Below are 17,467 nucleotides of genomic sequence, written 5' to 3' on the forward strand. Positions count from 1 at the left end.
CTGCATTGTGAATCGCCTAAATTGACGGAACCGTAACTGAATGATCCATAACTAACCTTTTTTTTTTACTTTCAGAAACGCCAAGTGGGGAATGGGCTTGATAATGACACTGTGCCTAGCCTCTTTTGGCGTCACTGCATACATCGCTGCTTATTACGGGGCAGGAGTTGGTCTTATACCGTAAGTTACTCCAGTTTTTAGATTTATACAGACCCTAAACTTTAACGCTTGTTAGCGTGCTCTTCTGTTTAATTCTATTTTTCCTAGCAACGGGCTGTACTTGAAAACAATACTAACAATTGTTTTAATTTGAAATGTGCTCAACGAATAGCATTATACGAAATAACAGGAAAACAATGAAAGAGATAAATACAGAGTCGTGTCAGTAACTCATTTCCAATCACCGAGTTTTTTTTTTTCTATTCAATATTAGTGCTTACAACAACAACACTCTTGTTGTGTACGGTAGTGCTACAGCAGACATCATATACGGCAAGCCGTATTGCCGGATACCAGCCTATTTGGTCGGCATGGTGTTTGGATACATCTTCTACAAGGTGCAAGGGAAACCATTTAAAATGAGCAAGGTACGGTTGTTATAACAAACCCACCGAACCCAACCCAATCCGATCGACCCGACAGTCCCCAAACAACCCAAACCCAACCACCAAAAACCACCAAAACAAAAAATGCCAACCTATAAACCCAACTCAACTGGACAAGCCTCACCGACCCAACCAAGCCTGCACAGTTAACCCAACCCAACCCAACCCAACCCAACCCAACCCAACCCAACCCAACCAAGCCCAACCCAATCAGCCAAACCAAACCCAACCCAACCAAGCCCAACCCAATCAGCCCAGCCCAACCCAACCCAACCCAACCCAACCCAACCTAACCCAACCCAACCCAACCCAACCAAGTCCAACCCAATAGAAACTAACCCAACCCAACCAAGCCCAACCCAATCAGCCCAACCCAACCCAACCCAACCCAACTCAACCCAACCAAGTCCAACCCAATAGAAACTAACCCAACTCAACCCAACCAAGCCCAACCCAATAGAACCTAACCCAGCCCAACCCAACCAAACCCAACCAAACCCATCCAAACCAAACCTAACCAAACCCAACCAAACCCAACCAAACCTAGCCCAACCCAACCCAACCCAACCCAACCCAACCCAACCCAACCCAACCCAACCCAACCCAACCCAACCCAACCCAACCAAGCCCAACCCAATTGAACCTTACCCAACCCAACCCAACCCAACCCAACCAAGCCCAACCCAATTGAACCTTACCCAACCCAACCCAACCCAACCCAACCCAACCCAACCCAATAGAACCTAACCCAACCCAACCCAACTCAACCCAACCAAGCCCAACCCAATAGAACCTAACCTAACCCTTCCCAACCCAACCCAACCCAACCCAACCCAACCCAACCAAACCCAAACAAACCCAACCAAACCCAACCAAACCCAGCCCAACCCAACCCAACCCCCTTCCTTTAATTTTACGGAGGCCGCGGTATGACCCTACCTTTCAGCACGGATGCTACAGAAATTGGGCGACGCTGCCGAACCCAAAACCTAACCAAAGCCAAGCACCTTAAAACCTTCCCCAAACCCACCTTGACCAAATTCAACCCATCCCGACCCCACCCAACCGAACCACACCCAGACAAGTGTGTATTTGCCTGCAATCTGGGACCCCTATTGACCCTCTTTTGTTTGTACTGTTTCTAAGTTTTAGGTAGACCTCCCATAAGTTTTATACACGAATCCAAATTTGGGACCTCTCGGAAATTGGGGACCCTACTGTTCAACGCCCTCAATTGAATGCAGAAACAAACTCAATTGTTCACATAATAATTGTATCGGTTTCCCTGCAGTGTTTCAACCTATCCATGTGGTTTGTGTCTACGGCTGTTGCCCTGTCAGTCGTGTATGGAATTTACAGAGATGAAGGCGAATTACCGCTGTATGCTGCGGTGCTCTACAACGTGTTCGCCCGACCTGCGTTTGTAACAGCCGTCGGGTGGGTGGCATTCTCCTGCTTGGTGGGCTATGGAGGTAAGCAGAACAGACCGACTCTAAAAGTCTGGGGTCAAGTTCGACTTGCATCCGGGTCATCAGATTTGACCTGACATATTTCGAGTCAAAATAGAACCTCTTTCTCCAGCCATTTGACTGTGTCATTTTCACGACCCCAAAGATTGTCTTTTTGACTTTGAAAGGCGTCAATTTGCCTTAAAAATTCGTTTGTTTTTCGTGGTCATCAGCTTTGTGCAAATTAGACAGTTTTCAAGTCAAACTAGTTTGTGAATGAATGTAGATATCCGAATGAAGTTATGGGCCATGTCACAATGGTGAGTCCAAAAACAAAGGAAAACCAAATGGCACGACCGTTTTCTTAATAAAGTTCTGCAGCAATTTCAAAATCAAGGAATATGAAAGCCAGCCCAACTAATAAGTTTTCTCTGAATTGCAAGAATCATTCAAATCACTCATGTACTTTTCAAGTTACGGAATTTTCAACACGACCACCGTTTTAAAGTTGGTTCCACGGATATGATTGAACCAGTTACATATAGCAAATCGTGAGGCATAGCATTCTTATTTCGCAAAAGGAATCTTCATCAGTGTCAGGCCAGTGGATTGTCTCGTTTCACGAACCTGAATAACTGAAGCTCTGGAAGGGATCATTTTGATCGATTTCATTTGAAGCTCTGACAGGGGATCATTTTGATCGATTTCTTGCAAGACTGTCATGCAAGACTTCTTGCAACACGGCCAGAGCTTATTGTGCACTCGTACTTGTTTTTTTTTTCTTCCCCTGGCAGGACCCGTCAACGCCCTCCTGAGTTGGGGCTTCTGGGCCCCGTTGAGTCGCATCACCTTCGGTGCTTATCTCCTGCACCCCATCATTATCTACACCATCTACACGAGTAATAACGCTCAGTATCACTTCACCTACATGCAATGGGTAAATAAATTATGGCTTTCGAACAGTCGTCCGTCCTGGGCCCAATTTCACAACTCTGCTAACCACAGAATTCCGTGCTTATGATCGCTGTTTGTGCTAACAGCGCTAGCAGAAAAAAATCTGTGCTAACCATAAGCACATAATCCTTATTACGGGATGTACGCATGCGCAGAAGCCGAAATTCCTCGATAATGCGTGAAATACGCTTACCGTAAGCATGCAATTTTCTGCTATGGTAGGCAGGGATTTTTCGCTGACTGTAAGCAGAGCCAAGAAATTGGGCCAAGCTCTTTATTAAATGCAATTTAAAAACGGACGCGAAGCCTAAACCCACATATTTTTCTTGCCATTTGTTACTCAGTATTTTATTTACTTATTATATTATGTCTTTATTGTTTGGTAATGAAACCAATGATTCCTCAAAGCGCTAGGCACTGTAGCTCGCAAACATTAATTGAGAAGAAATTATAATTTTAGATGTGGAGGAAAAACCAAAAAGAACATTCTGGGGAAAACCCCACGGAATCAGGTAGGGACTGAAAACCCAATCCACATATTGGCCCAGGCTGGATTCGAACCCGGGTCACAGCGGTGGAAGGCGAGGAAAGTACCACTACGCCAACCTGATCCCCATTGTGCAATGTCTTACTTTGGTCAATTTGGTTCCAGAAAAGAATGTTCAGTGTATGTTACTATGGTAAGTTTGTAACATTTAAGTTTTGTGATCTGATACATTGTGCCCTCTGGAGACATGCACACAATAAGGAACAATGGGGAACGTCTCCACAGGGCAATTTCTATAGATAAATACGTCTCCACAAGGTTTTCACCAAAATAGATATATGGATTTTACTCAAAAACTAGGAATTTCCAAGGTGGGTTGATTTATCGCAAATAGAAGAGTTTTAGAAAAAAAGGGATATTAAGTCTGAACTTCAGCCAAGGAAATTAACTCTGGTTAAAATAAGAGCATTTGAAACTCCCTTTCAAACTCGAAAACTTTACTACACGAGAACAAAGAAATGTCTCCACAAGGATATAAATTTCAGTATGCGTGAAATCCTATTAATGTGAAACTCTTTGGAGGGTCGAGATCGTGCTTAATACACTCGTTTCTTCCTTATTCATTCTATAATTAGAAACCGTGATCACGTGATAAATTACAAACATTCCAGGAATCAAATGCGGCTGCCGTAACTGCTGAAACTGTTTAAATTTAAAACGTTTTAGCAGGATTTTCTTTACGATATATACTTATTGGAAGTTTGCATTATTTTTCTTGGAACAACCTACTTTATTTTTTTTATCAACTTAATTGATTGAACATTATTGAGGCAAAATCATGAAAATAATCGTATTAATCTAAATTGAATGTTGTAAATTAAATGCTTAACGATTATGCTTAACATTAATATTGAATGCTTAACATTGACAATAATAATACTTGCAAGAACTATAAATGCATTTCAATGGAATTGTGGGACATTTGCAAGAACTGGCGTGTTAGTTGACCCGGAATTGGACGAGCGCCCTCTTGTAACGGCATGTGATAACAGTGATAAAAACATCTCTAGCCAAATGTTGTATAAATTGCAAAGAGTGAGTTTGTAAAGCCGTGTTCGCTGCAGTTCTTTAAATAATTAGCATAGGGCCTATATATCTTTTTCTCTGGCAGGTATGTATGTTCCTCGCTAATCTGGTGTTGGGCTACGCAGCGGCCTTCGTGTTATCCATCGGCGTGGAAGGCCCGATCATGGGGCTGGAGAAAGCTCTACTCGGCGGAGGGGCGAGAGGCAAGAAGAAATAAAATGGAGCTTTGACAAAAGATCGCGGGGGAAGAACAAATTGCAAACATTGTAACATTATTTTGTTACAGGGCCATTAACCTTGATTAACAAATACCTTAGACAATTTACCCATTCCTATTGGTCTAGAGCCCATAACGTGGCCGGTTTTAAACGGATGATAAACACATGGCTGGCTGGTCTTAAACAATTTTCCAGTGTCACATGAAATGTTGACTCATATGAAATCCGGTGCCTTTTACTGTTTTATTGGTTGAACGCTGAGAATACTCACGTAGGCATGCGCAACACTACCAGTGAGACTCAGCATTTCATAGTCATAAATTCACAACACAATGGCACAGCTGCGTTCTGCGCCACATCGCGCATAATAACCATAAGTTATTTACCACTATTCGCGAGACTGGACTTATCATGATACAGCTAGCGGGGTGTCCCTAAAACCTTTAAATAAATTTGTTAAACAAAATCGTCAGAAATTAAAAATTATTGACTTGTATTGAATTTTTGACCGAAAGGCTTAAATTTTTGATCGAAAAGGTATTTATGAATGAGGATAAATATGTGCTTGGCCGGTTCGCGGAGCCAACCCTCTAATCTATTATCTGACAGTTTAGTGGTATGCTCTTCTACCACCATGTAATTTGAGCCACCCGACATTCAAACCCCAACTAACCCCAGTCCATTCACGGCCCTGGTATCCTTCAGACCCCAAACAGCCATTAAAACCTGTGGAGGGCAAAACTGTTCCACTTTTGTCCGCAGGGGTGATCCATGGCAATCCCTATGTGACAATCCCAGTTCTGTGGCCTTGCGGTTAAGGGCATTGGATTTGTGGTCTGTGGGTAAAGCTGCAGGTTGTGGGTTCGAGTCCTGGCGGGGTCATGGTGCGTGTGCCCTTGGGCAAGGCACTTTGTCACTCATTGCTTCTCTCCACCCGGGAGTAAATGTGTACCTGTGAAGGCAGTGATGGTTATTGTGATTGAATTAGCTTCCTTGCGCCTGACAGGCTGCATCGAGCTGTATACTCCCCAGGGAGCTGAGATGGTATTTGGAATGTTTAATTGGCCCAATGATTAGGGGTAATAATAATGTAAAGCGCTTTGATCTTAGTTAAAAGCACTATATAAGAACCTGTTATTATTACTATTATTGTTAACAGCGCTATCGGACACCAGTCTATGTGAATGTACATAACTACAGTATGTTTTCCCGCCAATTTTAACCCAACCCACAAGAGCCAGGCAAGTGATACTCCCTCTGGTGGATGTACCATGTTCCAAACTAGGATATAGTGATATACCATGTATACGGCATCGGGCTTTGCCTATCATGTGGCTGGGACAATATAAACATAGAAATGTGAGTAGTTCGTATTCCCCGGTGACTCGGGTAAAAATCAGCATCCAGACTCCAACCGGTCTTAAACCTAGTGTGAACAACCGGCCAAGCACACATTTATTCCCTTATTACGTTCTGGTGCACTATGAAAGGTCAGGGGTCAGATTGTAGCAGAATCCGAGTCAAATTTGACCTGATACTTTTCAGAGTCCAAACTAACCTTTTCTATGTCAAAATGACAAAATGACACATTTGCCAATGTTCGCTGTTCGAACTGACCCGGACATGATCCAGACAAGCGCCCTTTTGACTCCCAAAACTGTCATTTTATCCCTGAAAAGTGTCAGGTCAAACAGGCCCTGGATTCTTGGTCAGATTTGACCCGGACTTTATTTAGAGTGTGATATGCGTTTGCAAATAATTGGAAGACACTTACATAGTATAGGGCCTATACAGGGTTGTCCAAAAAAACAAACCACCCCGCAACCCCATATACTTCCTGTATCTAGGGACCTTAACCATTTATATGTTTGGCTAGGGAATTTTGTTAGAAGGAAAATGACATCAAGAACTTCCGATTCGGTCCAGTAATTTTGATTGCAGCACCATTTTTGTGAACCTGTAGTAGCCTAAATTCCTGTTCTTATTGTTGGCAGCTGCACTTACGCAACGCGAGTAGCCATGCGTGTCCTTTTTCTTATAAAGCACCATTGTTCCATGCACGAGCCCCCAGTTCCGTGACTCAACCGGCAGCAAGACAGGCCTACATCGTCACGCTCCGCAATTCAAGTCTTCTTAGTTCATTTATTTTAGTCCGTGAGTTTTTGCTTCGTTGCCGTAGTGAACCAGTTCGGCAGTAGCATACAGCTAATAGGTGAGCTACGGTGACGTCGCATTTAGTTATTACCTTCACTGTTAACCCAGGTGGTTCCTTAAGTTTTATCTATTCTTCAGCACTTATAAGTGAACAAGCTGATTTACCCGATCATAGATCGGGTAGGGCGTGTTTGTGTTGGGGTTGAAATATGTGGGGAGTTAAATGTAAATGGGGGATTTAGTTGAGAAAACATGCAGTTATAGAAAAGCAATTTCTGTGGTGCGATCTGAGGCAATTTCTGACCTAGTCCCATAAATGTGACTGAAATACTGGACTGCCTCCGTATTATCAGTCACAGATCCATGTACGGCCTGTGAGCGGTGCGCTTTTCCAAAGTTGACGCACGCTCAGTAGATGAATAAAGCTCTTGTTTGGTTCCCTGACCCCTTTGGTCTCTTGACTATTATTATGGAAACATATCAGCGACGCCATGCTTGCTCAAAACCGTCTGCATTCTTTGACGAATTTCCATGATTTTTGGATAACTAGACTTCTCAAGGTACCGAATTTAACGATTTTGTGCTATTTAGCAGTCATACTATAGCTGGGTTGATTTTCTGCTGACAAAATAATTTCGATCTTTAATTAATTTTCGGCTCCCCTAGCAACGGGACGCTCCGCTCACAGGCCGCACGTGGCTCTGTGACTGATATACGGAGGTAGTCCAGTATTTCAAATTTTATTTCCCTTGAAGGCAAAGTTATCCACAGAAATTATTCATTTTTTTATTCTAATTTGGCACCCACTAAAAACCAAAGTCAGGGGTTATTTGGTCTTGGATGAATAATCCTTTTGTGCACTCTGTGTGATAATCCTAATGAGAACCCTTGACTTTGGTTCACAAAATGGCGCTGGAATCGAAACTACTGGACAGAATCGTGAGTTCTTGGTATCATTTTCCTTCCAACAAAATGTCCTATCATGTCAAGGTCTTTGAATATGGGGTTTCGTTGTTTTTTTGGGACCAAGCTGTAGCTTCCGCCTCGACCAAACGGATTCTACACTCGGACCAAGCGGAGAGTTCGTACATAACTGCCCTTCCAAAAGATTCTCATACTTGGACAAAGTGTCATATTCAATATCCAAGCGAATATGAATAGAGATTAATGTGATATTAACTTTTGAACATACGTAGTTATTTGAAACCTTTAAATCTTTCTCTTTAAAATCAGTTAGGATTACCAAAAATGTAAAAAAATACTCAAGCATATTTACATTTAAATATTACACTGTTTTCGATAACCAGTTCGATTTTTGTGTGTGAACATTTTGACACGTTAGTATTTTAGTTCACTTTTTACCACATTACTTCAGTAGATCTATATTAAACATTACGAAATTTAATTACAATACAATCGACCAGTTATTGGAGATGTTTTGTGATTTTTTGAACAATAATTTACTAGTTAGTAAAATTCGACAACTTGATTTGCAATAAATGTTATCCAACATTTAGTTTCCATAAACGTTTAGAACTGGTAGATGTATTATAGTATTCTAGAGTGTAATATTCAATTACGGATTTTCCGTAAATTCTAAAAAAAATGCGTCATGGAATAAAGTCTGCCAAGAAAATAAAATCATCATGCAACCTTTAAAATTGGAAGTTGGACTGGAATATCAAATATTGTTTAATAGCCCTGCATGTAACCAATTGCAAACTAAACTAAGATTGGGTCAATTTGGCAATTCCTATCTTCTCGAAAATGACAACATACTCGGCATGCCGCGCTTTACACTGCATCCACTAGCTGGATGGAGTCGTAAAGTTTGTTTGTTTGCAGGTTTTAAAAAGTTATCGCTGAAAAAAGAGGTTAATAAATAACAAAAATCCAGGCAAATTGGCCAGTGATTGTTGGTTCACTATCACCATTTCTAGCTAATACTACAAGATTAAGTCTACTGCTTAATTTGTCTTCCTATGATACCTAATACAAAAGTTATGTCAAATAACCAATTTTCTTCGAAATCCAAGATGGCCGCCAAGATTGCCGCCAAATCATGCAAATAATAATTTCAGTCGATTCCTCTCCCCCAAATTACCCGGGAAAACGTGTTTATTTGTCTTACTATGATGCCTAGTTAAAAAGTTACGCCAATGAACCGATTTTCGTCGAAATCCAAGAGGGCCGCCAAGATGGCCGCCAAATTAAAAAAAAAAAACACTTCCTATCTATTCCTCACAACCAAATTACCCGGTAAAACATGTTAATTTGTCTTCCTATGATGCCTGGTTCAAAACTTATGTCAACAACCGATTTTCGTCAAAATCCAAGATGGCCGCCAAGATGGCCGCCAAATGAACCCCATTGGACAATATTTGATCTTGGGAACATCAAAATTCGTCCACTAGACACCTTGAGGATTACAAAAAAAAGTAGGTTAAAAAATATATCCTGGGGTGCATGGGAACCCTATCTTCCTACTAGACTACAATGTTAACAATATCACCGATAAACTGTACAGCGCAAAAGGTGTGTATGTAAAAATGTACGTGTATGAATAGTGGACCTTGAACAATAGGGGACATGCATTACGTTACGTTGCATACACAAAAATACCTCTAAACCTGTTTTCCAGATGAGGGGAAACACAGTGTGGACGTGGGCAAGTCCACCGTGACACAACGTCGCTGCTACCTGGTTTATGTGGACCTCGAAGTCCACACAGACAACGTGATGCTTGTACAATAGGGTCGACGATTGGGCGAAGTTCCATTTTTTATGTTTGTACAAAACCTATTAGTGTTCTTCACAAACAGTATAAACAAAAGAGGGACACACATACTGGAATTTGTATCCTTGTGGAGACATTCCTTTGTTCTCGTGTACTAAAGTTTTCGAGTTTGAAAGTGTAGTTTCAAAATGCTCTTATTTTAGCCAGAATTAATTTCCTTGGCTGAAACTCTTCCATTTGCGACGGATCAACACACCTTGGAAATTCCTAGGTTTTGAGTAAAATCCATTATCTATTTCGTGATAACCTTGTGGAGACGTATTCATCTATAGAAATTGCCCTGTGGAGACGTATTCAATCTGTCTTTTCCTTTTGAACACACGTCTTTAGAGGGTACGGGTGTGGCAGATCAATAGCAGGTCCACAATTGTATATATTTTACATGATCTGATGCAACCTCTGTGTACAATAGGGAATAAAAGATTGTATACGTCTCCACATGACAATTTCTATAGATGAATACTCCACAAGATTTTCACGAAATAGATAACAGTGGATTTTACTCAAAAACTAGGAATTTCCAAGGTGGGTTGATTTGTCGCAAATGGAAGAGTTTTAGAAAAGGGATATTAAGTCCGAATTTCAGCAAAGGAAATTAATTCTGATTAAAATAAGAGCATTTGAAACTTCACTTTCAAACTCGAAAACTTTACTACATGAGAACAAAGAAATGTCTCCACAAGAATACAAATTTCAGTATGTTGTGTGTGTAAGAGTTGATCGTTGACGAGTTAATTTAACACGCCGCGAAGCGTGCGATAATTTATGCCCACCGAGTATAATGTGGCTATGTGAGTCGAGCTGTCCACTGCCAGCTGCCGGCCACAAAATGTGCATCATGCATGCCTAATTACATTCTAAACAATATTTCTACTCTTGTTTTCAAGAAATGATATATTCAAGAAATGGTACACTTAACGCTGTGACACAAATCCCTTGGAAATGATTGTAATTATAACACGTACCCGGGAGCCACCGACCAAGTTAAATGTACGGGTACTATTTTTCAGTTCGCTGCTCATTAATAAGCTGTCGGATTATCACCATTTTTTATTGAATTTTTGCCATAAGGCATTTTTTTTTGGAAATTCAATATAATTGAAACAAAAATTACAATTCTAACTACTTAATTAAAGGGAATGTACATCATTGGCTTTTGCTGTAATTTACAGAAATGAACTATTTGAGGGGTAAGTATAATAGATCAAATATTGTTACACTGACAAGTTTGAAGTTTTGCGTTCGAAAATGCTGGCAAAAACCAGGAAAAACAAATTTGGACTGAAAAAAAGGGTAAATTTGGAGCAGTAGTTGAAAAATAGTTAGGTTTTTCCAATGGTGGTCGGCCGACCACTGTTGGAAATTTATACAAAATACCACTTTTCTTGGAAATGACTTCACACCAGGTGCCATAATTTTACAGGATGCTTCAGACTTTCATTTACCAACATCCTAAGCTATGTAAGCTATTTCGTTAAAAAAAATGGTAGTTTTGTTTTCCAATGTTTGCAAATGTTGTATATTCCCTTTAATGATAGTTATGACTGTACCTAAAGCGTCTTGCAACTAGTACATGCCACTCATTGTTGCCTGGTGCCATTTATTTTACTCCAGTTTTATAATGTACCAGCATTGCTGTCTGGGTGTCATTCGTTTCAGTCTTACTCTACTGGCCATCTCGGAAACACGCAATTACACACGGTTGCGGTATTTCCTCTGTTTAAACAGTCCATCATGTCATTTCTGACGCATTTTCGGGAGAGTGTTTCAATTAACCAGGAGGATATTGTCGATCTCAACGGGGGTGGTTTCTTCATTGATTTGCCGCCTGTCTGTCCGATACCGAATACAACGACTATCGATCTCTCGGACCCCAGTATCGCCGTTCGCTACGAGTACAACTCGGTTCACACCGTCTTGGTCACGATCGTCTACCCATGCATCTGCCTATTCGGTATCTTGACAAACTCGATATTCCTGCTGACGGTTTTTCGGGTGCCGGATATGAGAACTATCACAAACGCATATCTCAGCAATCTAGCAGTATCGGATATCATGTTCCTGTCTACAGGTAAGGCCAAAGCGATACACACAATTTTTTTCCCAAAATGATATTGATTTTCTCGGCTATTTGAAAACGTTTAGTATTCGAATACACCGGTATTAATAATCCAGTTCGTCCAGCACAATCGATTAAGTAAACTTCCAGTGTTGACTTGGGTCCTTTATAATACAGTATCAACTTTGGATAAAATAAATTCATTCCTAGCATGAACGCACATATTCAAACAGGAGTAACCGGTTCCGTCTCGCCTACAGCATCTACTACATGAGCCAAAATCACACCGTATTTGGGGAAACAGGTCATTCTCTGTAGCAGCACCTCGCCTGTGGAATCGGCTACCTATTCATATCAAAACCTCAGAAACCATTCAGTCCTTCAAAACAGCTCTCAAAACTCACCTCATGTCGTTAGCTTTCAATTAATCCCTTGCATTTATGTGTATTTTGTTTTGTCTGCTCTTCCGTTGCTTACCTTAATTTGTTTAGTTTGTTTATTAATTCATATTGATTTTGTTTACCTATTTTTGCTGTTGTTTTGCTTGTATACAATTATGTATAGCGCCTTGAGCACCTCACGGTGGATATGTTTGCGCTTTATAAATGTCCAATATTATATTATTATTATTATTATTACAGCGAACTGTGTTAGTCAAAAAACAAATGCGTCTTTCTCCACACAATTCAATCATAACTCTGTTCATCCGCATCAAACGTCATTGTGACATCTTCAGTAGAAGGCATATAGGCCGCTGATAGAGAAATTGTCCACTTTCTTTCTCTCTTTCCTTGTTTACGAAATTATTGTTTGTTGCTTTCATTTATCCCTTGAAAATACGTCGGGCGGAATTTTCGGCAGACACAACTTTTACATGGGGACTTAAGGTTCATCGTAGTTTTTGACATTTATTTGTTTCATATAAAGCCAAAAAAGTCTCAGGTTTCTGGTATGCGCGCGCGTCGCCGTAGCCATGCGCGTCGGCAAAATGAAAAGGTTTTTTTTTTCAATGAAAGATGATGTCTCAAAACCGCCAAACTCACTGGTTTGACTGAAATCCTGCTGCTGCACAATTTTAACGTGTTTTTAGATTGGGTTATGGTCGAGAAAAAGCTTTATGTGGCCTCTCTGGACTCTCATATATTTGCACTAAGTTTAGTCGGGCACCATTTGCAGTCATCAGCCGACATTTGAAGCAAAAAAATCAGGTAAAAAAAAAAAAAGCCGCGTCGCCGCACCACTTTTTGGGCAAGCTCCATACCAGAAACCGGAGACTTTTTTTTTTGGCCTAACACTTACTTTTTTGTTATTTCCTATAAGAGTACTATATTTTGTTTTTCTTTTTAGCGTTCTCTAGGTTTTATGTTCAGGAGCGGATCCAGGAACTTTCGCGGGGGGGGGGATTTTCATCGGCCAAACAATCTGAAATGGAGACAGATTTTTTTCTCTAGACACTTGTCCTCCGAAAATCAATAGGTGCGTTACTACAGTTATCGCAGCTATTGTCATCAATTTCTATGAAAACAAAAATTCGCAGATCTTGGGGGTTTTGAACCCCCCCCCCCTGGATCCGCGCCTGATTTTTCCTGAGAAAACTGTTCGCTGATGCTTACTATTTCAGTACACTATACTTAGTCTGATTACATCATTAGAACGAATGTAACGAATTGTGTTGAGCGCAGTACAAGCCAACACCAGACTAAAATACTTAACAGAAGTATTAAAGCGATTGCTATAAGTGATGTAATCTCGGAGTGCTGCCTTTCGGTAACAGATGAGACGATTTCATTCCGTAGAGACGAATATTCTTGTCCAAGTGCTGAAATAGGTTGACCAAACTTTGAAACTGAATGATAGATGACTTAATTGTTTTTGCCAAAGGCATCTTATTTTCAACTTAATTTGAAGGACACGTGGAGTACTTTGTCCTTTAAAGGACTTTCGCGCTTATACTTTGCAACAGAAATTCCCAAACTGTTTCGTTGCTTGTTTTGTAGTTAGTGACGAAACTACTTGGGAACGAGGGGGAGGGGACAAGTGCCCTCAATAGATGGCCGTGCCCCCGGGTGCCCCCCCCCCCCCACACCTCATTTACAATCTTGAATTCAACAAAAATGCGTATGATTTACCTGCAGTGACCCCTTTGAAAAAATGTGTGCACATCGGTGTTGGGGAACGTAGGTATTGGGGAACATCGGGTAGACCTCCCTTCAGTGCCCCCTTTGAAAAAAAAAATGGGTGCCCACTTTTTGTGATGCATGAAAATTGTACAGTTCTGCTTGTAGCGTCCATTGCTGTGAAAGTAGAATCTTTTCTCAATATGGAAAGCTATGTAGGCCTAAATAAGGAAATTTTGGAATCTGATGTCATTTTTATAAGGAGAAATGACGTTATAGTTAGGGGAGAATTTAAACGTAGCTTAGAAACTGTCACATTTGGTATATTTTGAAGAAAGTTCCAGGGATTTTTTAATACCCTTGTGGATGCCGTTTTAGTTTGATATCAAAAGGCTTATGTCACAGAAGTAAATTCAAAACTCAGTAAACAGACACGCTATACGTTTTCTTAACCCCTTAAGGACGGGGTGTAATGGGGACATTCCTCCACACATAGAGCAAGTGGCCCGCATGACTGCACAGCCTTTGTGTGGTAGCGGGACTGCACAAAAGCAGCAGCTGTGGAATTACCCACTAGCCGTGTGCCATGGCATACCACAGCTGGCAACTGCATACCAATGAGGATTAGCGGCCGCGGCCATGACCGCTTCCCGTACGCATGGGGTTAATAATGGACTATGAATTTTTGTATCACCGATCGAACAAAGTGTGCTTTTTTTGCAGGTGCTGGTTTTGGTCTCTGGAAGTACTTGTCGACACCAGTCACGGCAGATTACTCCATATGCGGCGGAGCGGCCGGCTGCTTCTTCACAACCCTGCTGAATAATACTCCCTTCCACGCCTCAACCTTCCTTGTTACTGTGGTAACGGTAGAAAGATACCTGGCAGTTTGCCGCCCGATACTTCACCGGAATATCAACTCTAGGGGGCACACTATTGGCCTGCTTGCAATCACGTGGCTAGTTGCTGCGTGTCTGGCCGTCTTCGTGTTTTTTGGTGGCAGCAACTATATCGTCAAATGCGTCATGTGGCCTGATGACATTCGTTATTCCAACTTTCCACAAACCATCGCGAGCTGCTATAATTCGGCGTTGTGGGCGTACGTCTTTGTTGCGTTTGCTTTGACCGCTCCGACCTTTCTAGCTTTTCTCGTCACCTTTACACTAGATGTGTTTATCGTACGGAAGCTGAGCAGACGCATCAACAAATTTGGCAGCGAACAGCCGTCGTCTCTCGCCCAATCTCGACGCATCCGAGACCGCGTTGCTAAGATGCTTGTAATAACTGGTGCCCTGTTCTTCACCCTTATTACGCCTCGTTTCATCTTGTCAATATACTTCTTCGTGACATTTTTCGCAGGTGCCCCAGGCTTGTCGCCGGACGCAGAGTTTATTGTTTTCGTAACAACCAACGCTCTTTTGTACGTGAATTCCGCGATAAACCCAATTATCTACGCATTTTCAAATGGTCGTTATAGGCATGCAGCTCGTTTAGCTCTGTGTTCGCGATCAGTTATTTATGCTGTTCACACGTAACTGTAATTGCACTATACAAGAAAAAACGGTGATTAGTCCCATAAAAACTTCCAAAGCTCAACAATTGCTAAGAAAGCTAAAGTGTTTTTCCTTTTTTTGTTTAAAGATTAATCATACTGAAGTTTGTTGTCTTATTGTGTAAAACACTACAGGTCAGCCAGTTCATTTTATTATTAATTACGAAGCTTTGTGGTTTTTTTGTTCCACTAAATGCACGGCAAACGATCATTTGTTTTAAACGTGATGAACACCATTTTGGGCAAACATTTAGAAATCGAACAGGCAAAATGCTACGAAATATGCTCCTTGATTGTAAATAATAGGATCGTGCATCCTGTATTAAAAGATCCTACGCTGTCTGTCTGATGTCTGTTCGTCTGATGTTCGTCTGTCTGTCTGTTAATTGTCACGTTTCTTTGTAAAAGGCCGAAGGAGTTTGCGGTAACACAAAATGCAAGGCGTGATGGAAAGGCTTACAGCCATGTGGTTGCGTAATACTTTATTTTGAATGAAACAACATGCACACAGACATGTTGATGTTTGCGGGCGAAACCTTTGAAAATCAATTTCTCCAGTTTGGAGGACTTTATCTTCATGCAACTTTCAGGGTTTGTTTTCCTTTCATGGTTTGTGATCCAACCATGTGCTAACAATTGTTTTGATGCGTTCAGTTCTCTTCGTTGATATCGGAAAAATAGGCCTGTCTACGTGCATTTTTAAAAGTTGTAACGCCGGTGTTTGCAATATCTGTCGATTTTGTCAAGCCTCACGAATGTATCCATTATGATGAGCAGTAAAACAAAACCCGAGTTATTATTTAATAAATATCACCCTTTTTGCCGACTTCCATTGGTCAATACCGAGACCCACAAGTCACGCCGAGTCACGCTAATGAATATGCTAATAATACGCCAACCTGAAAACCATGCCCGTGAGTTAATATGGTCGGAAAAAATCCTCGTCGAAATTTACCTTGGAGATAGTTAAAGATGTAGCACAAGAGTTTGCAACAACAGATGAGGCTGAAATTCGGACTAAACTTAGATGATATTAGTGGGCAACTAGTATTGACGATATGGAATCAATGACGGCGATTTTTTTTCACTGACATGAAGTAAAGAATGTCTTCTTCGTCATAATTTAACATGTCAATCATACTAAGCATATATTTTCTGATAAACACACGTTCAAGAAGCTCTTTTTTTATTTCAGGAACAGGAATTTCACTGCTCTGTTGCGTCCAAGTATGTAATCGGATAACTTTGTCTAACATCAGCAACGCTAAGGCCTTCGCAACCGCTCCATTGTTGTATATATAGATGCCCTGATTTCACTGTCCTCTGAAGTCACATTTGGCACTGTACAAAAAATTACTTATTTGTTTTGTTTTGCTCTTTTGGCAAATGTGTTTCTTTCAGACTTTGAATAGTTAAATGTTACATTATCCCTTTGAAAACACTCCACAACGTAACACTATTACGCATAACATAACGTTCACGATGAAAACGTGGCAAAATCCGGCAAATGCGACCAAATTGCTTTACAAAGGTTTACCACGCCAACTTGGGGTCAACATGCAAATTGAGGTCAAAGTAATACATCTTGTATTAAAAGATCCTACGCTGTCTGACGTTTGTCTCTCTGTCTGTAGGTCTGTCCGTCCGCCTGTCGTGGTGTCTGTGTTTCGTTTCTTTGTAAAATGCCTAACGAGTGTGAGTGTGCGCATGCACAATATGCAACGGCTAATGAAGAGGTTGCAGCGCGTCCCAGAATACCAGCATAATTTTTGTCGAGGTTCTAGGGTCAGCGCAGAAACACGTATTGCCATTATTTTTTATACAATATTAATGCTTTGAATCTGAAATGTATCCCTGGAGAGTATAGGTTCAATATTTAATAGCGTTTTAAAATTTTATGGGTTCGAATAAAGGCATGTCGAAAACAAACTCGACCGATTTCAAGGAGAATCGATGATGCGGAACATCAGATGCAAACTCTAGTCAACAA

At 41.0% G+C, this 17,467-nt stretch overlaps 2 protein-coding genes across 3 annotated transcripts in view; both read left to right on the top strand.

Moving 5' to 3' along the window:
• LOC119724440 (nose resistant to fluoxetine protein 6-like) overlaps nt 1–4,976 on the top strand; it is a 31,553-nt gene extending 26,577 nt beyond the window's left edge. For both annotated transcript variants that reach the window (XM_038195500.1, XM_038195499.1), the window contains exons 11-15: nt 76–180; nt 434–587; nt 1,897–2,077; nt 2,848–2,990; nt 4,666–4,976. In XM_038195500.1, coding sequence (XP_038051428.1) covers nt 76–180; nt 434–587; nt 1,897–2,077; nt 2,848–2,990; nt 4,666–4,797 — 715 coding nt within the window. In that variant the 3' untranslated portion in view covers nt 4,798–4,976. The remainder of the gene's footprint in view (nt 1–75; nt 181–433; nt 588–1,896; nt 2,078–2,847; nt 2,991–4,665) is intronic.
• A 6,356-nt stretch (nt 4,977–11,332) lies between these two features.
• Nucleotides 11,333–15,925, top strand: LOC119724443 (neuromedin-U receptor 2-like). Its single transcript, XM_038195504.1, has 2 exons — nt 11,333–11,820; nt 14,649–15,925. Exons 1-2 carry the CDS (start codon nt 11,484–11,486, stop codon nt 15,458–15,460), a joined length of 1,149 nt encoding a protein of 382 aa, XP_038051432.1. The 5' UTR covers nt 11,333–11,483; the 3' UTR covers nt 15,461–15,925.
• Nucleotides 15,926–17,467: the final 1,542 nt, after the last annotated feature.

This window comes from Patiria miniata, unplaced genomic scaffold, assembly GCF_015706575.1.
Source record: "Patiria miniata isolate m_02_andy unplaced genomic scaffold, ASM1570657v1 HiC_scaffold_18, whole genome shotgun sequence".
NCBI classification, from domain to species: Eukaryota; Metazoa; Echinodermata; class Asteroidea; order Valvatida; family Asterinidae; genus Patiria; species Patiria miniata.